Source organism: Aplysia californica, unplaced genomic scaffold (assembly GCF_000002075.1).
Source record: "Aplysia californica isolate F4 #8 unplaced genomic scaffold, AplCal3.0 scaffold00056, whole genome shotgun sequence".
Taxonomy (NCBI): Eukaryota; Metazoa; Mollusca; class Gastropoda; order Aplysiida; family Aplysiidae; genus Aplysia; species Aplysia californica.
Window position 1 is genome coordinate 187812 of NW_004797326.1, and position 26258 is coordinate 214069.

Here is a 26258-nt window from a genome sequence, read left to right on the forward strand (position 1 = left end):
GGGGGGGGGGGGGGGGTGAATTGACAAAAGTTTCTAAATTGCACGCAATAAGACGCTTTAACACAAGCACACCGCAACCACAGCACACGTAAATAGAGAAGTGGAGGGATATGGATATCAATCATGCGCTCACGTCCAGCAAAGCTGTTTACTTATGCTGTTGAAGCAAAGATTCTCCTGGAGCTGAGCCTATCCCAAATAATATAAAGTTACGCAGCTCAGACGTTGACACTCTAAGGAAAGTTATTGTTCTCCCGTCGGGGCAGCTTGACTTGAATGGTGCATATCAGGCGCGGTTCGTCCATAGAGCACGGTCGTGCAGTGCCGCCTAAAATGTTTTAATGTTCTATGACATAAAGCAAACACAATAACAAAATAAAAGACGCCAGAAACAAACACTAGCCAAATATTATATCAAAATAAGGCCCTCGCTGGCGCCGTAATTGTCATTTCTATTCTATAGCGCCGTAAAACATCGACTATGCCATGCCTAAGTTCATGCGCTGTATCTAAACGCAACAGGATATTCAACAGAGGAAACCTGACCTATAAATCGCTCTTTGGGATAACCCAAGCGATGACGACACTTGTAGAGAGTTTGGCTGTACATTAATATTAATAAGACGGCACATCTCAAATGTGCTCCTGTCGAATAGCGCCGAAACATAGCCCACAGTAGGCCATCTAAAAATAAACGCCATAGACTGTGCACTATTCCATGTCAAAATTATGTGGGGCCCCGGAGCAATCCAACGGAGTGCTCAAGTGAATTGTGATTGGTTCATTGTCTTGTCGCTATTTTAAGTGACTCTGTGACCGTGAACCTGATGGAGGTGAACGTGACATACTTAAGTCGCCGTCCTATGAGTTGTGCTTTTGAACGGTTTTGTAGTGGAGTGGTGAAAGGTATTACTTCAGTGTTCAGTTTTAATGCAGGATGAATGAAATTGACGTTTTGCTAACAAACATATTTAGTTCTAAAAGTCAAAGCCACTAGTAAAAAGAATGAAAATAAAAGCACAAGGCTTTCCTTCACCAACCAAAGATCCTAAAAATTATACACCATCCCATTTACTCTGACCTTGATTATCTTCAGCCTAAGATAGCTTAATTGTGCATGCCCACTTTTTAGACCCACGAGCCGCCCCTGGTTCAAATATAAGACAACGAGTAGTGCATGAAGTTCAGACCCCGGGGAAAATTTTAGTTTTATGTTGGACTGTAGCTCTTAGACTAACATCTGAGTAGACGTCTTTACCAACCACGATCACGGATGATTGTTTCTCTTACGTGTGACATATTTTGTCGAGCTCTTTTTCAGCAAATAGACCCCCCCCCCCCCCAACCTCCGATAGACTGTTTGCTAATGTGAGGTGTAAAGAAGTAGAACAAATGCCTAGCAACATTTTCTAAAGCTTCGACGATTCGAAATCAGAGTCGAAAATCTATTTTTATTATATATAGCAAAGGTAATCATCGCTGAGGGTTTTAATGGACCTCAATTCCTGATAAATATGTTTGGTGGCTTGCTGTCGGGCTGACAAGATGATATACCGAGTATTAAAATTATGGGTGTGACAGAACTTTTGAAATTTTATAGAGAAAAAAGCTTATATTATATTCTAATTTTTGGTCTGGGGAAGCATCTCCGAATTTTCACTCAGTCGTCCACAAGTAATTCTTGAACCTTATTTACCTATGCGTCACTCAAAGAGGAGTAAAGAAATTTTGGTAACGCAAGTAGAGTAACATGGACAGACAGGATCACCAACGAGGAAGTATTAAGAAGAACCAGACAGAGCCCAGTCTGAGATGAGGTGGGAAGAAGACGTTGGCGATGGAATGGACACACTCTCAGGAAGTCAAGCAGCTGCATAACAAGAAAAGTGTTAAATTGGAACCCACAGGGTAAAAGATCAAGGGGAAGACCACGTGGAACCTGGAGAAGAGTCACGGAAATGGACGAACAGAAAAGTGGGAAGACGTGGAGTGACATCAAGCGACTAGCCCAGGATATAGGGAAAGGTGGAGAGTGTTTGTTCGTGGCCTATATCCTGACTTAGGGTGAGAAAGGCAATGATGATGATGATGAAGTAGAGTAACAGAAAGTTCAAGTTAAAGTGATGAAAACCGCTATACTGCTGTGACGAGACGCCTTTTAATTAAAATTGACTGCAGTATCGAAATAAAGAGGGGTTTTTTTTTTTTGTTTTGTTTTGTTTTTTGTTGTTTGTTTTTTTTATTGTTGTTGTTGTTGTTGTTGTTGGTTTTTTTTTTTGGTTTTTTTTTTTTGGGGGGGGGGGGGGGGGGGGCGGCAGCGTAACCCTTTTTGAAAGGCGTTCTTCCGAAATTTGAGTTCAAATTTTATTCAAAAGCTTGTCAGTTTCAATTTCTTTTTTTTTTTCACACAAGTAGGGTAACTGACAAGGGTTCCGATTTAGCAAAAGAACACAAAAATGGTACCAAAAAGGGGGAAAAATTGCGTTTTGTCCGCTCACGGTAGTATGGGCAGGAAGTCGCTCTGTTTTCTGAGCGGGTGCGGTGCCTGTCGACGGGCGTGTAGTGCGTGCGCGCGTACAAGCACACAGCCAAGAGGGAATATTATTGTGTGTAAAACTTGCTGAAAAGATTTCAGAGAAGTAACTTTTTGGCAGGTGCCCCAATAGAATATTATGAAATTGATAAAAAGCTAACAATAATGTTTTGGAATATAATTAATTTTTGAAAGGCGCAATCCCCAAAATGGTTGGTTTGTTCCGATAAAAGATAATAGATCTAGTAGGGAATTTAGAACTAGCGGGGTCGTTTTGACCTTGAACTTGTTTCAAGTTTCAAAAAATGCCACATTGGCTACAAAGCAGTAGAATCTACTAAACACTTTTATTTATTTCAGCTATTTGAAACTATAAATAACAGTATTCATTTTGTTAGATAAATGTGTATAATGCATACATACAATATGGACTCACAATTTCAATTTCCTTGAAGAATGAAATGTCGTTAGCATTCATTTTTTTGTTGACATAACAAAATGTTGCCATTCTCCTCCTACTCTTAACTGGCTTTCCCTAGTGATCTCCAACGTAAATAACGTCCAAATTCATAGAAGAAGAAGTAAGACGTTGCCCGTGGTTTCCCAACTCAGTTCAAGGTACCGCCACATTTTATTGTTCCCCGTTCCAAAATCCTTTTTGAACATTAGTCAGGAAATCCCAGTGCCATAGCATCTTTTGATAATTTTACTTGTGATCAGTGGTACGATTTAGGTTTGGGCTCTGCTTTAGATTGAAGCAGCGGGAACCGGCGCTCAGAGTCAGAGCAACAAGCTAATATAAAGTTTGTAATGTGGACGAAGGGTAAAGTGAAAGTAGAAGTAGAATTTTAATTCAATTATTATTGGCTTTTTTTTTTTGGTTTCGGACTGCCAACCGAATAGATCTAGATAGATCTAGATATACTAGAGATCTAGATTCTAGGTCTAATAGCCCCCAGCCCCAGGAGATGAAAAAAAAGTAAGCACCGGTACTCAGCTATACCTGCACATACTCTGAGGTTTTGAACGTGAGAGTGAGTACTCATCATGTATTCATCAAGTGCCAGGTCTGCGGCAGACATCGGCAATCATGGTTTCCCATTCATTCCTTTGCTCGTACTATATTCTCTTTAAAAAAGCTATGTATCGGTACCCTTATATTCCCCCCCCGTTACCCATCTGATTTGATTTGACGCTATCTTGGTTTTTTTGTGGTTTTTTTAGTAAGTGTTTTATGATGCTCTCAACTGCATAGGTCATATGAACGCGCGGGACGTACCTAATATTTTCAGTTGGTAGGAAATTTTGAATTTTGCTCGGGTGGCAGCTGAAGCCTACTCTTATCGATTTTCGTTAACGTGCGCAACTTGCACACGGGCCATCCGAGATTGTTCGCGCTTGTTCGAGAAGGCTAGGTGTAGATCTCTCCTACCGGTACCAGAAGTAGAAGTTCAAGGGTGTGACTGAAAGACAGCAGTAAGAAGGATCCAAGGAGTAGCAGTAGAAAGGCTGCAGAAAGAGTCTGGAGCCCAGGTGAGGGGGTGGGGGCAGAAAGAGGAGACGAAAGCAGACAACAAAACATTGCTTGAGAGCAGGAAAGGAGGTGAAAGGTGAAAGGAGACAATTTTAGAGAAGAAAAATTTTCGAGCCCCCCCCGGATTCGAACTCGGGACCTTTGAATGAGAGGCTAACACCTTAACCTCTAGGCCCCGAGAGCCCCCATCTAATCTTGGGAAAGTCTGTCTTCTAAGACACCATTGTAAACAAGTGAAGTTTCCGTTCACTAGCCGTACGCACTGTTTCCACACCTTTGAAAGTCTGGAGTGTACAACTACGAAAGCGGGATAGAGAATCAATCTATACATTATATATTTGGCGACATGGAAACACATGTAGGCCCTAGAAGAAGCTATCACTTTTTACCCTTAAAACTACAACAGCTACAGAGTTGAAAGTTGGCAAGTAGCCTACCTGCAAAAAGATAAGATAGGTCCCCATGACGTAGCCCGTTAAAAAAAAATTTAGATCTATTCATTTCCTGAATTAAAAAAAAATATTGTGACAAAAAGTTCCCGTCCTTCTTTGGCCTTTGTGATTATTCCACTGAGAAACGAAACATCTGGGTAGCTGTACTACACAGCGGAAGTGATATTTCGCGAGGCGCATTTTGTTTGGAGAGTTTTGGTCTCGACCTAATTTTTTGCATCTCTCAAGATTTATTGCTCCATTCCAGTAGTGTAAATATATAGTAGGCCAATGACTTCCAGTAGATAATAATGCACCGATCATTCCTTTCATCGAGAGGGGGCCCAGCTAGTATATATACGCCCACATACAGTGGAACTCGGATTTAACGAGCTCGGATTCAACGAGAACTCGGATTCAACGAGATGAGATAGATTTCCCGTTCTTTTTCTTCTTTAAAATCAATAAAAATAACCCGGATTCAACGAGCACTTAAATCAGCGAGCTCGGATCCAACAAGGTCGCTTCCTGGGTGAAGTGCCCCCGCAGACGTGGCTTCGCTCATTTTTCTCCCAGAACGAACTTTATCTATTCCCAGAAACCATCCATTGCAACTGCATCGTGAACCATTATTCACTTAGCCGATTGCATGCGTCCAATCAGTGACCTTTTTTTTTCATACCAACACATGCGTTGTTGACTCGCGCACGTGTCTACTCTGGCGTGTGTCGGAGTCGGATGGGTGGCCTGCACACATATATAATGACTGTGTGTGTGTCGGGGAGGGAGGGGGGCGCACTAGCGATCCGGGTGTTGAACGTCGCAGATACAAACGCGTCACAGTTTTTTTTTCCCCTCGGCAACTGATCATTATTACATAATACAATGATAAACAGTCTTGACGTAGATCTTCGTAATGAATTGTGCGCTTGTCTATGAAATCAAAAGTTGCCGTTATGCTAGGATCTACACAGCAACACAACTTTGTGGTAAACAATCGAGATGACACAGGAATGCATTTGAACGAATCGGTCTTTTTTTTTTTACACAGTTCATAATATGCGGGCATTTCAGGCACTATTTGTGACTTTTCTTTATACATTACATGCTCAATAATCTACACAAAACCTCATGTTTGCTATAACGAACACTCGGATTCAACGAGATTTTAGGTCAGGCCCGGCTACCTCGTTGAATCCGAGTTCCACTGTACTAGCTGGGTACCCCGTTCGATTAACGAACTCAAAAGAATCGATCGTCAAGTCGTTGTGGGATTGGTGCGCTCTCCTTGTGAACAGAAGCCTCACTTGGTCACAATGGCGTTTTAAGAAGATGGACTTACCTAAGATTAAATCTAAACGAAACTAATGAAAAACTGAGAATTAAGCTACAGTGACTTGAGACTCCTCGGTAAAACTGGGCCCTCTTCAATTGATTCTGAACCACCAACAAGAATTTTCATGTTTTAAATCTATGCACAGAAGAATTGAAAATAGAACATATTAATATCATTCGGTGTCAGTAGTTTCTTGTGTATTTGGAAAGATACACATCAGTCAGAAAAAACCCACCAAAATCTCTGTAACTTTCAGCTGTATAGAGAGGAAAGAGAAATGTAAAAAAGAAAAAAACATATTTTAAAAAAATGACATCTGGACCTCTGATTATATGCTGGCACATCACTAAAACCAGGAGCATCTGACAAACATGAAACATCAACATACTTTAGAACAACTTTTGATGGGCTGAAAAATTGAACATGACAATGATGACATAGACATGCTCAAGGAACAAAAATCACCAACAAGGGAAATAACCAACTTATCACTCACTAAAATGAGACTTTTTGCTGTGGCTTTAGTCTCATGTCGAGGCGTTAAATTGTTTTTTGTGAAAAACTTTATTTTTAAAAAAGTGAAAAAACGCGGGGTACACAAAATTATGCAAATGTTGCAGAATCATGCCCCCCCCCCCCCCCCCAAAAAAAACAACAACAAACAAACAAAAACAAACAAACAAACAAACAAACCGCGGCCGCACCATAGCATTATCCGACGGGGACAGTAGGCTACTATCATCAAGTCAGACACAAAAGCTGTGCAGGGATTGTGTCAAGGGAAGCAACCGCTCATAAGCAAGCCGCTTTGGGGCATCATTGGTTCTTTTCCTTTATACTCGCTCCTTGGCATATATCTCTGCTGATGTCCCTTTCGTAAAACTGATTTATAAACAAATCCTCATTTTACTATATTTTAGCTACGCCTTTCTTAGACACGGTATATCAAACATTCAGATTCAACGAACTTGACGGTCGGATCTCGGGACCTCGTTATAATAATTTGATAATGTACAGCAGTATCTATTGTATCCTTTTTAAGTAGGCTACTTTGGCTCACAGTTATATAATCTACAGTTCCTTTTTTTAGCCAGTTCTACTTTGAGTTCAATTGTCCTACAATTCAAATACGTTTTATGTTCCTAGTGATTAGTGCTATGGTTGAGCCATATATGGAAAAGGGAATATGATTATTCTTTTGTTCCCCTTATGATTTTTTTTTTTTTTTTGGTGACAAGTTTGGGACTTAACACTATATAAAAACACTAAGAAGTAGAAGAGTGACTGGTTGTCATGGCAGCTTATAACGTTCGAGAAAGCAGCATCTTTGCATCGCCCTTAGAAGTCTTTAAGTTTAAAAGGGTATTGGGTCCTTTGAGTTTGAGAGGTCAAAAAGAGGTTTGTTGCTGTTATCATTTTCAATGTTATGTTCCACTTAATCATTTGTGCTTTTGTTACCTAGATTGACCCTCCCCTTTCTGCTTATTTTTTATTACCCCTTGAACATTACAAAAGAACCCATTTCAAAAGTCTTGACCACAATATATCACAATTAAGCTTCTATTTTTTAATTTTCAGATTTATAATGGATAGCTCTGTCGATCCACCCTTTGACTTTTCAATGGGAGACCATCGGGACAAGGAGGAATCAGCCCATGAGTCCCACGAGCAAGCTTTGGTCAACGATCTTGTCAGCAAGAACAAAGTCGTAGTTTTCAGCAAAACCCACTGCCCCCACTGCAGTGACTCGAAGACCCTGCTGACCACAATGGGGGTCAACTACAAGACTGTTGAGCTGGACAAGTTGCAAGAGGGAGGCGAGGTTCAAAATGTGCTGGGACAAATGACAGATGCGAGAACAGTGAGTGCGTTTTTTCCCTCCCCACAACTTAGTTAACTCATGGGACTGATGTTGGGCTTCTAGTGGTTAGGCCAGTGGACCAGTGAGTGTGAGATTGCGGGTTCAGGGATTCAGCTTGCTCTGATGTTGTACCCTTGGAAAAGGCTTTTTACAAGAATTGTCCCCATTGGCTCAGTTTTATTGGAAATGGGCGTTTAATTCCGAGGTTCCACTTCTTAAATTAACAAAATTACTGTTACAGTGTTGCAAGAGGTGTTAAACCTCTTTACAATTTCACACCTACTAACTCTACTACAGAAGTAAGTTCTTGATTGGCACTCTGGTGTGGTCTGGTCTGTCTGTTTTTCACAGTGGCTCTTCTCTTCTTCTTCTTTTTTTTCTTTTTTTTGAAATGTGCCTATTGTATTTTTGGCCCTCTGTAAACTCAAGCACTCTCTAAAACATCTCTGTTAGTAAGTGTTAGAACTTCTCTTGTGAGCAGTAAATTCTTGTTACGTGTACATCAAGTAAGATGTATCTTAGCTCATTATGCTGATGCCTCCTTGAATGTTGCATGAAATCAAAAAGGAATACAGGAGGAAAGGCCACCAGTTACCCTTTTCGATTACAGTGATTAACCTTGTGAGCTTTGGAGTACTGATTTCTACTCGGTCTGTGCATTTAGGCTTGGGGTTTGAGGCACCTTGCATGATTCTTTTTCACTTCACCCAGATATGGATGGATATTCAGTCATAAGCGAAAGATCATTAAAATACTATAAGGTCTGTTTGTGTAATGATAGAATAATAAAGCACAAAGGGCTTACTGTTGAGTGGGAGTTTGCCGTAACGAAATGCTATTTGTTTTTTGTTGTTTTTTATATTGAGTATAAATGTAGCTATTTATGTGTGACATCGTAGTGAAATCATGCGCTCGTCAAAATAATGGAATCAAGGAAACCAGCATTTTTCTGGCCAATGGGTAATATTTTTCGATTTTTCTTTTTGCGACTCATCTTTTATGTCCATTTTAATTTTAAAACACTTCCAGTGAGGATTATACCAAAACACTTTGATCAAAGGCACGAAAAATGTAAATTTGCAGTTTCCATGGACACTCAAACTTTGGAAGCCACCAAATTTTGGTACCATTTTCTCGTTAATTTTACCGGTACCTCTGAAACATTGCGACCTCCACCTCCTTCAATTGCAGATATCTCGACTTCTATTCGAGACAAACGGGTGTTTTTTCACCGAAGGCAAGACAAGTGAACAAGCTTTAAGATAATAACAATAACTCCATTAGCCCAAAAAACTGACGAGCGTCTTATTCCACCACATCGTGACACATTATATATAGGGCATGAGCTCACGGGCTCTGTACGTTTAGCTCAGTTAGTAATAGTGCATGTATCAGTCTAGACAAAGAAGTGGATCTCGTTCGAATTTCCAAAGGAAAACTCTTGAATTTGTGTTATTTTGGGGAGATCTTAAGGCTCTCTCTGGGTTGGGCTTACGTTGCTGACACTTCGACTTTACCACCAAATAGCAAGCAATAACCCGTAAACAGGACTGATTGGTGAGCCACAGTATTTTGAGAACCATTCAAACGAGAATAGTCACCTTTGTCTTCCGTCTCTTTGTTTTAAGTTAGATTCTTCTGGATGGAAAAGTTACCTTAAAAGTAAAAGTCGACCGACGTGATTTATAAATAACTGTTAAATCTCAGCTGCACAAACACAAACTTACACACACAGCACTTCAAACATATCCTGTCTATGAACTGGCCTAGGCCGTGTAGTCGCGGAATTTAAATAGAACGAAACATAACAATTAATGTCCTATGAGCGCGTAGATATCTGTGTCATTGGGGGAAAGTGTGTTGTAAACTTTCACCCCATTTTCAAGGCTAGGAGAGCGTGAGCCCTCAGTGCGGTGATATTTTACCCAGGCTTCTACTTTATTTTCAAGAAGAGTTTCATTACGTAAGGTGCGTGGGAATAGGCTCATCCTGTGCTGAGCCCTAAAGACATTTTGTGATCGGCTGTTAGGTTACTATAGTTGTAAGCGGTGACAACGGTGATTGGATAAACGAGCAAGCCGCCAAGCTGATCACTCTGTGTTCATTGTGTGCGACCGTAACGGTTTCAAATGCTTAAAAAAACTTTCATTTATTTGAGATGGAGTTGAGGGGGGGCTCCATCCCGTGAGCCCTTCACTACCCACCGCGGCTCTCTACCATCTACCAATTTGGCTTGATCGTATTGGTGATGGATATTACAGAAGACTTAAAATCATGCATCCGTCAAACTGTCCCTGCGGTCCAGTTTTATTTTCTTCCTTGTATAAGATATCCCTCGAACTACGGATCACTCAAATGACCGAGGCCGGTCCCAACGAATTTGAGTTATCCGTGTTATAAGTTATACTGTATGAAACTTTGTAGGTCGGCACCTCTTAAAATAACAGTTCAGCGTTGAAAGGGGTGTTGAATATCTATACAATAAAAACAAGATAAGCGTGTAATGGACAACAAAAAAGGTAGTGGGTGGTTCGCGGGTGCTCTGGTGTGGTTTGCTTCTTCTCTCCTATCAAACATCTATCATCCTATATATCTCTCCTCCTTCTTTTTTATATTTTGTTACTTTCTTGTAACACCTCTAATCTTCTAGCGCTCATATAACCGTATGCAGTTGCGAGCGCCGTAAAACCTCTACCAAAACAAACAAAAAAGGTAGGGAATGAGTGAAGAGAGAATTAGGCTGTATTAGTGTTTGTCCATCCCTTTAATGTAGATCTACTTTCTGCCTTTGCACAAATCCATTCACCAGAGTCTGTGTGTAGTGGTTAGGGGCTTTGCCATCATATGCAGAAGATCTAAATTCATTCTTGATTGGGGAGTAGTTTTATCGAGTATCTGGGTCTTTCTGCTGGGATGTTGTATCCCACTCAGCCCAGGTAGGCCCTGGCAGGCAGGGTTGGAAGCTCGCCTCGTAAATGATCTAAATTGTATCGATGGGGGTGTAAAACATATCTATAAAATTATTACAAATCCATTCCTAAAAATTCTTAAAGGTTAAAGTTAAAGTCAAACTTTCAGTGGTATCCTCCTCTTTACTGGGTCAGGTTTGGCGTATTTTCTGCACTGATGGTAGAAATTGAAAGGGTTTTTATCATTCTCTTCTAATTCATTTTCAGTTTTCCCTAGACTGATGCAATCTATTGTTTCACTTTCAGGTTCCTCGGATTTTCATCTCAGGCCAGTGTGTTGGTGGTAACAGTGACCTGAAAACACTAAATGCATCTGGTGAGCTACAAGACCTGCTCAAAGATCTCTAACTGAAGAATAAATCTTGGACTACCGTAATACTGATCTATACGATCAGATGAACATCTTTGAATCTGAACATCAGCCTGGTGATTTTATAGATCGATAATATTTTCGTGTTGCGATAATATTAATATATGCTTATTGGGAAATACTTCAGTATGATTTTTTTTGTACTTGAATTTATGAAAGGAAAGATTATTTATTGGATGAGAATGGCAAATATTTTTGTTAGTAGCACACAAAGCTGGTCAAGTGGAAAGTGACAGATAATGCCCCGTACAAACGTACACTACTCTTTTTGCCATACATGGTAGGCTATTTAAAAGCATTGCCATGGCTTGTGCTGTCAAATTGATGACCCCACACTCTTAACATACATGTGCAATATCAATGCACTGCCATTTATTTATAGCACTTATCATGTTTTTTTTTGGTATTCTCCATCATGTATGTCTCTGCTTCTTACTATGAAAGGGAATAACAATAATAACATTCTTTTTCATAGCTTCAATCCTACTAGGCTCTGCATGCACAGCGATTTTGTCTCTTGTACATTTGTACATATGATATAGTTGTTCATCTTTTTACTGTAGATATATATCATATATATTTCTAATAGGGGAAGTACTAGTGGAAGGGCTGGAATCTTATGTATATTGCAGTGGAGGACATAAGTCATTAAGTGTCTAGTCAGCTGTCGTTATATAATCTCATTGGAATATATTTAATTTTCAAAAACATCTTGTGCTCTGACAACTGGTAATAAAGTTTCTCATGGAGAAATGTGTTGCTTTTCACTATTTTTTAAAACGTTTTTGTCGATTTTTGTCTAATTGGTCTTCACATTACTCATAACATTTTCTTTGATCTCGATGCAATTTAAGTTCAAAACTTGATCTACCAAAAGGAAGTTGAATTATTTCTTAAAGGCAGGTGTGTTTTGATCCAGCATCGACATAATTTAGATCGTTTAGGACTAGGAGCTAGGAGATCGGCTTCAACCTGCCTGCCAGAACCAACTCGGACTGAGGGGATATGATGTCCCTGCAGAAAGACGGAGGTATAAAAATTGTCACCACATAGTAATCGAACTCAGTTTTCTTTATGCGACAGCAAAGTGCCTTACACTGCTACACTATACGCGGGTTAGAGTTAGAGGGAAGTTATTGAGGTTCAAATCCAGCACTATCGTAGAAGAACAAAAAAAAGGCAGAAACCTTCAACAAGTTTTTTGCATCTGTATAATTAACAAAGCCACACCTCATACTGACCAACATAAAAACTGTCTGGGAAAAAAAAAAACTGAAGGAGAAAGAGCGTGCGCCAAGTGCAAGTATCTCTCTCTTTGAAGATGACTTCACACTCACAGACCTCAACTGGACAATAAAGAAACTGAAGCCCTGCAAATCCCATGGACAAGATGAGATCCACATAATGAAATGTCAACACGTATTTTTCTGAGTGGTGTAGCTGATCAGGTAGGCACGACAACTCGCACAGCCGCAACCCTCCCCCCAAAATCGTGATTTGCGATATATTCATGGCAATGCGCGTTTGATGTTTACAAGTGCGCTACGAAATGACCGGCTCCACGACGGATGGGCATTGTGCATGCAAAACTGGAAGACCTGTACTTGCACACATGAATGCACTTAATTCCCTCAGTAGAAGAGAACAAGTCACTATCTTTCGCTTGCAAACCCAACACATTCCCCTGAATTCCTACCTATAGGATCCGCCAGGGTACCCTTCCAGACTGCCCGTTGTGTAACAGCCAGGATGAAACAGTATCACATCATCTCTTTACCTGCCTTGCACTTAGCGACCTGAGTAGTACTTACCTGTCTGCCTCCCCAGACATCAAAAATACTTTATACAGCAACAAAACACAGCTGATAAAAACCTGTAAATAAATTCTTTGCCATAAACATATCGACAGGTCGAAGGGCTAGAACCCAGATGGCCGCCTGATCGGAAAAGTAAAGTAAATTAAAGTTCAAACCTAAGTGGAGTGTAAAAGTATTAAGGTCAAATCCGGAGTATATCCTCTCATCAGGTACATGTTCTGGCAAGATAGGCCTACCACCATAATACAAGGGAACTCACTACGAAGTCCTATCAGGCTTAACCTTCAAATTCGATGAGTCTGAATGTCCGTTATAAGAAAATTTATTACTTAAGTGAGAATTTTTTAAATTGGCACATATTATGTATGTAGGTCTGCCCCCGTCGTTTTATGCAAGAAAAAATTCTGAAATTATGCAAACTGAGCCCAAAAATGTGAAATTATGCAATTCTGTTAATTTTAAGGGAGTGCTTATTTAGGCCACATATGGCCTAAATAAGGTAAGGGAGGGGGGTTTAGCTTATATAGGCCACAGTGCACTGTGGCCTAAATAAGGTTAGGGAGGGGGGTTTGGCTTATTTAGGCCACACATGCTCAAACTACCCTTTTCAGGCAACTGAGTTCGTTCCACTTTCATAATGGTGCACCTTTCTCATTTAGTACAGTTTTGTCTCAGTGTACAACTTATAAATCATAACCATAATGAATATTGTAAAGAACAAAGCACAATATGCAAAATTTTGCTCAATCCCAATGGTTTGAATGAGGGCCAGATTTTTCCTTCATGGAGGGGCAAAAGCTAGGCTACCATTTTGGCACACTTTGGTCAAGTGAAAAGGTCAGATCCTCTGAATGGACTTCCGGATTAAATTTGGGGTATAAAAAGTGTGTACACTACGTGGCTGAGTCAAAGTTACACTATCTTTGCCTGAGTGACACTCTCTCGTACTGTCTCGTAGTAGTACATGTAGGCTAGTAGGCCTAGTAGTAGTAGTAGCAAAGATCGTGTAGAGAATATTTGGTAGTAGATTCTATCTAGTAGGCAGTTTAGTGAACGTGCTCGCAGCAGGGCGAATCGGCCTCGATAAGCCCCGTAGACTTTTGTGATCGGCCACGAAGCCTCGTGTTTTGATGGGTCTAGATCTAGATCTAAACAACTCAGTGTTATTCGCACTGCCACATCCGACAGGCCTAGATCTACATCTTTTTAAAAGGAAAAGAAAGGTCATCAAAATGTTTGAATTCGCGTGAAAATCAATTCGGTAGAACTAGAACTATTAAAATTTGCTTCTGAAAACAAGGCAATTTTTATACGAAGGCCATTTTTATAACTCGATGAAATAAAAACTACTGGCTGTGTACTGTGTTATTCCGTATAAAAATAAATTATGAAACTTCAGGACGTATTATTATTTTCCAGCATCTTTTGACGCCTGAGCTGTAGAGGTTGAAGTTTTCACAACACTAATAGATCTAGTAAGAGGGTTAGGTAATAGGGCTTTCCGTAAAAAATGCATAGATCTACAAAAGCCGAACCACCGAATCGACCGAGCACCTCGCTCTCCCCTGCACACTGTGATAACGTGTTGCTTCGGTATCGCATTATTCAACTATTAGATCTAATACGTGCGGCTACGGCAATTGGGATGTACTGACTGACAAAAAAATTCAATTTTGTTTTTATTTTACAATATATTTGACTTTAATAGTGCAGGCGATAGCAAGATCTAGATTCCCTGTCTAGAATCAGTAGTAGCAGGCCTATGCTAGAAGCAGCCAGAGAGCCTACAACTGCTAGATCTAGATCTAACTTATTATTGCTATGCCTTTGGGCTTTGGAATTGAAATAAAACGAATTGCACAGTTCTAGTTACTTTTAGATTCAGCAAGTAACTGTATTTCCAGAGTTAATAATAACAAATCTCAGCATAACAATCACTTTTACTTTTATTACAATAATTAGATCCAACTTTTTTTCTAAAATCTGTTTTGCGCAAACTTAAAATTTTCTGTACTTGTAGAGCACAGAATTTACGTTGTAAGCCTCTGCTCAGTCTTTTAGTATACATAATAAAATACACACACACACACACACACACACACACACATATATATATATATATATATATGTATATATATATATATATATATATATATATATATATATATATACAGAGAGAGAGAGAGAGATCTATATAATCATTTTATGTTGTTTTCGGGATATTTTTAAAACTCTTCTTTTCAACATATCATAAAATCAAATTGTGCCATTTTCTTTGAAAAGAATAGCATTAGCAGTGGACTTTTTAGACAGCGAGTCTCTGATTCAATATTTTTTTTAAAAATATGCTAATCAATGAAAATTGCAAATTGATAATAGTTTAGTCCTGAAGAGGATAGGTGGACTCTGGGGTCTGCAGAACGAAATACTAGGTTTTAGGATGTGAACCCCGGAGTCACCATAGTGAAATAAGGTTTGGTTTAAGTAAGGATATATTGGTGGACCCCGGGGTCAACGTAGTGATAAATAAGCAGGTTTAAGGTGGACCCCGGGGTCTACCTAGCGAAATACTAGGTTTTAGGACAAGTGGACCCCGGGGTCACCGCAGTGAAATAAGTGTGTTTCTTTAAAGATTGGTGGACCCCGGGGTCAGCGTAGTGAAATAAGTAGGGTTAATTTTAAAAGGATTGGTGGACCCCGGAGTCACCATAGCCGTAGAGGAATAAGAAGGTTTAATTAAGGATTGGTGGACCCCCGGGACACCTAGATTAAACCTACTTATTTTACTATGGTGACCGCAGGTTCCACCTATTCTAAAAACCTAACTATCATTTCGTTAGGTAGACCATGGGGTCCACCTTAAACTTACCTATTTCACTACGTTGACTCCAGGGTCCACCAATCCTTAAAATTAAACCTAGATCTACATGTACTTATTTCACTACATTGACCCAAGGGTCCACCAATCCTTAATTAAACCTAGATCTACTGATTTCACTACATTGACCCCGGGGTCCACCAATCCTTAATTAAACCTATATCTACTTATAATTTCACTACGTTGACCACGGGCTCCGCCAGTCCTACTATAAAATAAACTGAGATCTACTTATTTCACTATGTTGACCCCGGGGTCCACCGAGCCTTAGTTAAACTTAGATCTACTACTTATTTCACTACGCTCACTCCGGGGTTCACATCCTAAATCCTAGCATTTTGTTAGGTAGACCCCGGGGTCCACCTATCCTTTTGGCTAGATAGACCCCGTAGTCTGCCTATCCACTTTCTTGATAATAACTGAAAACAATACATGCCAGTTGTCATGAATAGTGAAGAAAAATGAGGGGAAAAAAAGACAATGAGGTAGACTATAATTTATCCAAAAAATTGCAAGTGCAAGTGAAGATCATAAAATAATTTTGTTATTTTCTTGTCATCTTTCCCGGTTTATAAAAAAAATTCAGTGGGCCTACTTACTAGATCTATGTCTCTGAAGAACATTTTGCTTGCCTTTATTAGCTTTTTTCATGTACATGAAAGCATAGAATATATAGTTTCACACAAATATATGCACAATACTTTGAAAAAGAAAGATAAGGTCATTGTTTTTTTTACGGAATCCGTTTTACGTGGAGAAAAGCGCTAAAAACAAGTTTAAAAATTTTAAGAATGCCCATAATATTAGTATTAGGAATCCGAAATTACTACCTAGTTGGCTTACTCTTTAATAACCATGAGCAATTAAGAAAAAAAAAGACAATGATATAGGATTTGTCTAAATATGACCATTAGCAATAAAGATATTGCCCATTTTGTCAAATTATCCTTGCAGGTAAAATCACTCTGCACTGTACCTCAATAAGCACATAAGGAATATTTCTGTGACTTTGTATAAAGGTGTGGCCTAAATAAGGTAAGGGAGGGGGGTTTAGCTTATTTAGGCAACAGGTGTGGCCTAAATAAGGTAAAGGAGGGGGGTTTAGCTTATTTAGGCCATATGTGGCCTAAATAAGGTCACCCTAATTTTAACAAAGAATTATAAAGGAAAATAGTCAGAAATTATGCAACAAATGATCAAATTTTGCTAAATTAAGTGGGGTGCATAAAACCATGAGGACAGGTAGGCCTAGGTCAAATTTCGAAAATTTGAGAGGCATCGTGGTGAAATCAGGCACTCGTCAAAATAGTGAAATTAATTGAAGAAAACGTCTACAGTGGAACTCGGTTTCAACTAACTCAGAATCAACGAAAGGAGTTAGATTTCCCATATTTTTTATTCAGAAAATCAATTTAAAAAAACCCGGTTTCAACGAACACAAATGAGCAGGCTCGGATTCAACGAGCCGCTTGAAGGGTGAACTGCTTTATTTTGAAGTGACCAATCAGCGGCCCCCTTTCATACGAACACACGCGTTGTTGGCACGCACCCATATCTTAGCGGGTGCCAGGGTCGGACGGGCGGCCAGCACACGTATGACGCGTGACTGTGTGTGCATGTATGTGTCATAAAGGGTGGGGGACGGAAGTACAAGCCGTCCGGGCGTGGAACATCAGTAGAGATCATACAAACGAGACACAATTACAATGATAAGCTAATCTTGACATAGATCTGGGGATCAAGGGCTGGTGAAGGGCCTCATTTAAAGGATGAGAAATACCCAAGCGTCTCATATAGCTTCTCCCAGTCTAGCCAACCGCACCTACTCGTGGTGATCCCTGTCTGCACTGACGTGGCTCTGGCAAATGGCGAATCGTTGGCGCCAACAAACCAACCCCCCTTTGCCAGGAGGGGTAAAATCAACAGGCTGGGAGTAGGTGTGACCCCACAAGGTGCGGAGGGCAGAACCCACCGGCGTGTGGTAGACGCTATGCCCCCCACCAACACACTCTCACTCTCCCTTGAGTGAGTGTCCTCCTCTGCTACCTCACCTACTTCTTCTACGCACTCCCTGTGGTTGGCTTGTGCTCTACCTTTGGCCTTGTGCATCTCCATGGATTCTCCTGGTCCCTGCAAAGATGAACACACCACTGGGTGGGATAGGCCTCGGGGACATGGCATGCCTAAACATGGACGTCTACGTACCGACACAAAGGATCCAGGACGTGACAAGCCGCTCGTCTGTGTGATTTTGGCTCAACAATGCTGCCAGGGTCAGACCAGATTAAGTTGAACCCCCACAGCCCGCCAGGAGACAGCGGTGGCGGGGAATGGACCACAGTGGATCGTGCCTTGACCACATGTAAAACGGAAGCCAGTCCCTGCTCAGCGCGTTGCCCCACTTCTGTGAGAAACAAAACTTGTAGCTCAGAAATCTCAATGTCAGATGCACCGGACTGTTGGTAGACCACAGACCTGGGTGGGAAGAAAAGCCACAGGCTCCCCAGCAAATATGGCAAAGACATAGATCTAGGTAATGAACTGATGCTAGGCTCCATACAGCTAAATAACTTGTTCCGCAAACAGTAGGCCTACATTGTCAAGATGGTGGAAGACACAGGCATGCATTTGAACAAACCAGCCCTTTTGCACAGTGTGTGCTTGGTAGAGTTCAGTGTATTTTCCTGGAATTTTCCAGCATTTCTTCAGTAATAAAAGAAACGAAAATGCTTCTTATTTGAAACCAAACTACTTTTGGTTGAGAAAATCGAAAACATTACTTGCTCGATGCCTACAGTTATCTACACCAAAGAATAAGATTGTTCATAACAAGATAGTTCACTCCTCTCTTTGAACCAATTAAAAATGTGTCTTCAAAATCCGGTGGCGCCCTCTTGAAAAAGCGCGGACTTTGCAAACAGATTTAACCTACTTGTGTGAAAAACAATAAAAGCCAAACTGACAAACTGTGCTATTCCTATTCTTCTTCTGAAGAAACGAAATAGAGCTTCGAAACAAAGATTGCAGCGCCATCTGAACTTCCGTGGACACTTTTTTGGCCGAGAGGACTACATGTATGTATCTTGTTTGTGCACGATCTTTGTCTAAACAAAAACCTCAAGTTTGCTGTAAGTAACACATGGAATCAACGAAATTGAAGGCCAGGCCCGGCGACTTCGCTGAACCCGAGTTCCACAGTGTAGTTAACATCCATGGGATGAAATTTTCAAGTTTACACTGGTGTAGGGGCACGATGGTGTTGTGATCTGAAAATGAGCAATTTGAAGTTTGGTTACAGTGAGTGTGAGTCACATTCTAGTGATAATGTGTGTGTACCCAAAGAGTGGTTTAATATAGGGCCCAAATAGAGAAACTTTTTTATTACCAGTAGTGAATAAAGATTTTTGGAGAATTTTTTTTTAACAGTATTTGGTAACTGGCCTTCAGAGGTGCCATGCAAAGTTTCGTGGGCACAGGTAGATTTAAATATTAATTTTATGAGCTAGAATTTATCAGACGAAAGTGGAGAAGAAGGTATTGTATGTTAAACATCACCCTGCTCCCAAATTTCAATTCAAGCTTGTAGATTTCTTCCTTAGAGCGTAAACACTTTACTTTACTTTACTTTTCCGATCCAGCGGCCATTTGGGTTCTAGCCCTTCGGTCTGTCGATATGGCAAAGAATTGACAGGTTTTAATCAGCTGTGCTTTGTCGCTGTATAGAGTGTTTCCGATGTCTGGGGAGGCAGGTAGGTAGGTGCTACGCAGGTCACAAAGTGCAGGGCAATTAAAGAGGTGGTGTGGTACTGTTTCATCCTGGCAGTCGCACAACGGGCAGTCGGGTGGGGTATCCTTGCGGATCCTATTAAGGTAGGAATTTAGTGGTATGTGTTGTGTTCGCAGGCGAAATATTGTGACTTGTTCTCTTCTACTCAGGGAATTTATTGCATCTTTAGAGTTGGGGGCTGTCATGTGTGCAAATACAGTTCTTCCAGTTTTGCCCATTGCCCATCCATTCAGCCACTGTTCCCTGGAGTTGCATTTGATGATGTTCTTGGCTGTCTGTTGTGATACTGGGTTGTGTGGTTGTGTTTGTGATGCTCCCTTCTTGGCAAGGGTGTCTGCTCTGTCGTTTCCAGGGATGTTGCTGTGGCCAGGTATCCACTGTAGTGTCAGGTCGACAGCATAGGTCTGTAGGAAGGTGTTGATTGTTTGAGCCACAGATAGGCAGGCTGGGCTTTCAAAATTAATGTTTTCCAGAGCTTGGAGTACTGACTTTCCGTCTGTGAAGATAATAGTGTTCTTGATTTTGTTTGGATATATTATGAGAATGTTGGTCAGGTGGAGGATTGCTGCTTCAATGGCGATTGCCTCAGCCTCGTAATTTGTACAAGAAGTACCACATGCGTCAAATAGCTCTTCACATTTTTTGTCAGGATGTTCAATTCTTACCCCAAAGCCTGCGTTTATAGTTCCCTTGAAGGCTGACCCGTCTGTATAAATATGAATTGAATCACTAGGGTAGGAGTCAATTGTCTTCAGAGCTGTTGTCTTCAGTTCTACTGGGTCACATTCCTTTTTCACGGTCTCTTTTATGAGGGAGGTTTTGATGTTGGCGTTCTTGATGTTAGTGTTTGGGGGGAGTTCTGGTCTTAAAGGTTTCAGCATTTCTCTGTTACATGGAAGATGGTGTTTTTCTGCTAGTTCAGTGGCTATGTCAAGTATTGATCTTCCATGAATCCGTTTCTTTGGTCGTCTCTCTTCAATTATTTTCCTGTTTGAGTGGTTTTTCTCCAGTCTTTTGTAGCGCTCACTCATCTCTACTACAGCTGCCTCTCTCCGCAAGTCCAGGGGTTCCAGGTTCGTGTGGATTTCACAAGCTGCAGTTGGAGTGGATCTCAAAGCTCCGGAGATAAATCGTACAGCTTGGTTTTGAATTTTGTCAAGAGACCTCTGAGTTGGTTTGCTGCAGATTGTCTGTAAAGTTAGGTTATATTCCATGGCAGATCGTACATAGCCAACATATAGCTGTCTGAGTGCATCCTTGTCCGCTCCCCATGAAGTGCTAGCCAGTCGTCTGAGAAGGTTAAGTCTCTTGTTGGCCTTCGTCTTCAGGTTCCAGATATGGTTTTTGCATGAAAACTGTCTGTCCAGCTCGATCCCAAGGTAGGTCGGGTTTTCAACTTTTTCTAGTTTGTTTCCTGCAAGTAAGATGGTGAGATTTTGCTTTGCAACTTTGTGGCTTTTTGTAAAGACGGTGTAGATTGTCTTGGTACAATTTGCTTTTAGTTTCCACTTGCAGCAGTAGTTGTTGAATCTATCTAGATCCTCATTTATAAGCCGTGCACTGATGCCAGCTTGTTTACTTGTATGCCAGATGGCTAGGTCGTCGGCATATAGGGCCTTCTCTGATTTCAGTGTCTCAGGCAGGTCGTTGATGAAAACAAGGAAAAGTGTGCAGCTCAAAGAGGAACCCTGGGGTAGGCCCTCCTCCAGTACAGCTTTGGATGACACCCCATTGTTAATCCTGGTCTGGATTGTCCTGTCTGTAAGGAAGGTCTTCACCCATCTGTAGAGTTTCCCGTGGATTCCTGTCTGTGTCATCTTCCACAGGACGCCTTTTCTCCAAACCCTGTCGTAGGCTTGCTGGAGATCGACGAATACTGCAACTGTGTGCTTCTTTTCCTGAAAGCCATTAAGGACTTTCTGACTGAGCCTGAAGAGCTGGTCATCTGTTCGTTGGCCTGCACGAAATCCTGCTTGGTTGCTGTCCAGGGCACCGGTTGTTTCCAACCACCAGTATAGGCGGTGGTTGACCATTCTCTCTGCTAGTTTCCCGATGCATGAGGTGAGTGAAATGGGTCGATAGCTTTTCATTTCTTCAGCAGGTTTTCCTTTCTTGAGAATGGGTGTGATGATGGCGTTTCTCCATGCTCTGGGGATGGTGTTTTCATTCCACGTCTTGTTGATCAGCTGGAGAATATAACCCTTACCAATGGGACTGAGGTTGACAAGCATTTCATTGTGAGTCTTATCTGGTCCTGAGGATTTGCGGGGCTTCAGTTTCTTCATTGCTAAAACACAGTGCAACCATTTTCGATTCGTGAACATCTCAGCACTTCTATCGAGAGGTAAGCGAGACATGAGCAAAATGGTTGTCGCACATTTTACTATCGATAGTACTGACGATAGGCATGCCTCTCGTTACTGTCCGAGAAAAGACATCGCAATTAAACAATAGAGGCATAGCGTCTCGCGCTGTCGTTGTGGCTGAAAAAGGACGTGCTAATAACAGACGGTACCGGGTGCTTCCAGTTTTCCATAATATAACAGAGAAACTTTTGGAGATACCATCATCTTGAGCAACAAACTCTAAGACTAAGAAATGAGCAGACGTGTTTAGCACACATACGATTTTTAGAAACCAGAATGACGCCAGTTAAAACCCTTCTGGATATTACTGAACTTCAAATAGAAAAAGGACTACAAATTTATGAAAGCCACTGCCATTAAGAGAATAGGATATATAATAAAAATATGAATAAAGAAGTCAAATTCATCTTGTGAGAACGTGTTTTAGAACTGTTAATTTCCGTGTTCAGACAAACAAGTGGACACAATATTGTATAGGTAGAAACAAAGGCATATGATGGTAAATGGTCTGTATGTTTGATATTGGTTGTATGTAGTGGGGTTGTACGGTGGGTGTGTGTCTCATGATATTAAGAACTGCGGTTTTTCCTCCATGGGTGGTCGTGCCTGCGAGCTAGAATGATTTGCTTGACGCAAAAAGCGCAAGATCAACATTTGCATTTCAGCCTGGCATTCGAGTCTAGACAACGGGTCTAGCATTCGCATGTGTGGTACAAGACTTTGAAGAAACAATTCTGTTTCATCCTTCTTTTCTTCTGTTGGCTTGATCCACTTGATAGCCTCCAGAATAGCAGCACCATCAAACGAAACAGTCTGTGTGTGTTCCTGGGGGTAGTTTGCTTTCCTCTTCCTGGTGTGAGTGGGTGCAAAAACTTCGCCAATACTGGTACTGGCCTGTGCCAGAGGTTCAGCGCCGACTTCGCAGTCAGAGGAGACAGGTTGAGGAAGAAATGGTATATTTCTTTCAGAAGAATGGACACTAGCCTCAGATATGTGTGAGAAACTATCGTCCTCATTTTCAGAGTCTTCTGAAATAATATTACTACTACAAGTCTTCCTGTCTGTAATGTGAGGCAGCAAAAATGTCATGTAATCATACAAATACCACTTCCTTTTTTTCTCTCCTCCCGACTTCATCGCAATAACCTGTTTGTGGGACTTTTGAAAATAATCCCTCAAAGTGGTCCATTTTCTTCTTGCAGCTCTACCTGAAAAAAAAAGTAAATAAAACCACTATCAAAACGCTAGTAAGTAATAACCAAGCAATTAACACAGCCTCACTCCCACCTACGCCCACTTCCTTTTTTCAGGTACCCAGCTTCAGAAGATATCCTGCTTCTATCTCAATCATCGTAGGTTCAGGCGTTCACTGGAAGATGTCACAGTACAGAGAGGGGCAGATGTAGGATCGGATCATCATCTGCTGTTAGCGAAACTCAAGCTTCGTCTAAAAAAACACGAAACCAGAACAGGAACCAAAAGAACGAAGTTCCAAGTAATTTCTTTAAAGTCTCTTAGATGGACACAAGAAAGAGGAGTTTCAACCGCAGCCGAGGAACAGATTTCAACCCTTGGCGGATCTTGGTGAGGAGGACATGGGTGTAGAGATGCACTGGACCAAGGTCAAAGAAGTCTTTACTTCAACAAGTCAAGAAATACTTGGTGAGAAGAAATTGGTGAACAAAAAATGGATTAGTTAACGGTCATTGGATTTATTTAGCATTAGAAGACAATTGAAAGCAGAGACAAATGCAAGTTGAACAAGGGGATCAAAAGCTGACGCATTGGAGCAGTACAGGACAACAGCTAAAGATGTAAAGAAATCACTAAGAAAAGACAAGGAGGAATTCATAAACAGACTGAAAGTGAGGGCAGAGGAGGCAGCAGCAGGAGGGAACATGCGAATCCTTTAGCAGACCACAAAGACTCTTTCTGGAAAATATGGGAAACCAGATATAACAGTAAAGGACCAAGAGGAAAAAACATTTTTAGAAAGGAAGCCCAGTCAAGACGATGGGTAGAGTATTTCAACAGTCTCATGAACAGACCACTACCAAGTAACCCGCCAGACATCCTGCCAGCAAGAAATGAACTACCAACCTGCTGTGATGCTCCATCAAAACAAAAGATTATGGATGCCATTAAGAAGCTGAACAACGTTAAAGCGGCCGGTCCAGATCAGATTCCACCAGAGGCCCTAAAAACAGATGCCAGTGTGACGGCAGACCTCATTCTCACATGTACCAGGATCTGGAATGAGAGCAAGTTCCCAAAGGATTGGAAAGAATGACACCTTGTGAAACTTCATAAAAAGGGGGGTCTCAGCAACTGCAGCAACTACCGAGGAATCACTCTTCTCTTAATACCAGGTAAGGTCTTCAACAGAATCATTCTGGAGAGAATCAAATCTGCAACGGATCCAAGATTTCGGGTTGAACAGGCTGGTCTTCGGAAAAATCGGTCAACCACGGACCAGATTGCAACGCTGAGGATCATAATAGACACAGTCCCTGGAGTGGAACTCCCAGTTGATCGTCAACTTTCTTGACTATGAGAAGGCCTTTGGCAGTAAAGACTGAGCAACATTGTGGAAGATTCTGAGACATCAAGAAATCCCACAGAAGTTGGTGAACCTCATCAAGACTGTCCCCGTGGTTTTACGCACCCCGCATAATTTAGCAAGATTTGATAATTTTTGGGCATAATTTCTAATTATTTTCCAGTATCATTCTTTGTTAAAATTAACAGAATCGCATAATTTCACATTTTTTGGGCTCAGTTTGAATAACTTCAGAATTTCTCTTGCATAAAACGACGGGGACAGTACTGTCAAGAGCATGTACGAAGGGACAAGATGCAGGGTTATTCATGATGACCAGCTCACTGACAGCTTTGAGATCAAGACCGGAGTGAAACAGGGATGTTTACTATCACCTTTCCTCTTTATCTTGGCAATTGACTGGCTGATGAAACAAACCACCAGAGGACACAGAAACGGCACACAGCCGGGCGATCAGGATTTTGCAGATGATCTGGCGCTTCTGTCACACACTCAGGAATAATGCAAGCAAAGGCCACAATTATAAACAGCCTATTAGAGTCTGTTGGATTGAAGATCCACCCCGGAAAGTCAAAAGTCCTAAGGATAGATGCACTACGAAAGGAGCAGGTCACAGTAGAGGGAAAGGCACTAGAAGACGTCGAATCCTGCTATCTTGGGAGTATAATTGACAAAGATTGAGGAACAGGAGCTGAAATAAAGTCCCGTATTGAAAAGGCACATACAGCATTTATTTCTTTGAACAGGATTTGGAGGACCAGAGATAGCTCACTACAAACAAAGCTGAGGATTTTCAACTCAAATGTGAAGTCAGTCCTGTTGTATGGATGTGAGACATGGAACGCATCTCAGACGTGCATAGAGAGGATCCAGGTTTTCTTGAACAAGTGTCTGAGGAAGCTACTGAGGATCAGATGGACAGACAAGATCACCAACGAGGAAGTATTAAGAAGAACATGTGCAAAAGAGTGTTCACAATAAAATCAATACATTTCTTGTAACTAGTTTTGCAACTAAAAAGAGTCATTGGTGAACGGTATGCGTTCGCAAAACGTGCGTGAGAAGCGGGAAGTGCAGTGAACCATTCCATTTTCAGCGCGAAGGAGATTTGTAGTACTTTATATAAATTAATGAAGAAAAGTTTTTTAAACCTAGCTTCAATTGTTGAGGAAAAACGTACAAATTGATACAAACAGCTGTGCAAAGTATGGGTGACAATGATACAACCGTTTAAAAGATAGTTGAGAATAAGTTGCGCCACGAATTTTTGACAATAGGAAAAAGGCTCTTTGTCTTAGCTAACAAGCTATCCATCCCCCAAGATGGCCTCACCAGGAACGGATATCGAGCTCTTATAATATTATGTTTGCAGCAGTTGATGCTTTCACTACTGTAAGACTACACATAATGAAACCTTTTCCACCGTCAGCTAGCAATTGAGGAAGTTGATAAAGCATTGATGTCCTTATTTTACCATTCAACCATAGAAAGTATGATCTATTTTTGTATAAAAGTAAGGGCCAGGAACACAAGACAACAAGATGAGGAAAAATTAGATTAATACAGAAAGCATTTAAAATTTCAACATCTACATTCCCCTACTTGGATGAATTGTACACAACAACTTGCACTAAAAAAATTAATTACATCTTTTTAGACAACAAACATCCCTTGTTCCCTCAAATAAAAACATCAGTTAGAAGAAAAACCTAGGCTTGTGATCTGCAACAAAGAAAGATACAGAAGGTCATTTTTACCATCATCCAAAAATATTCTTTCAACTTAACCATCTTGATATAAGTATTCATATGTCCTT

At 40.9% G+C, this 26258-nt stretch overlaps 1 protein-coding gene across 1 annotated transcript; it reads left to right on the forward strand.

Moving 5' to 3' along the window:
* Nucleotides 1–3042: 3042 nt before the first annotated feature.
* Nucleotides 3043–11787, forward strand: LOC101853769 (glutaredoxin). The gene is made up of 3 exons (XM_005092974.3): nucleotides 3043–3151; nucleotides 7413–7695; nucleotides 10911–11787. Exons 2-3 carry the CDS (start codon nucleotides 7420–7422, stop codon nucleotides 11010–11012), a joined length of 378 nt encoding a protein of 125 aa, XP_005093031.1. The 5' UTR covers nucleotides 3043–3151; nucleotides 7413–7419; the 3' UTR covers nucleotides 11013–11787.
* The last annotated feature ends 14471 nt before the right edge of the window (nucleotides 11788–26258 follow it).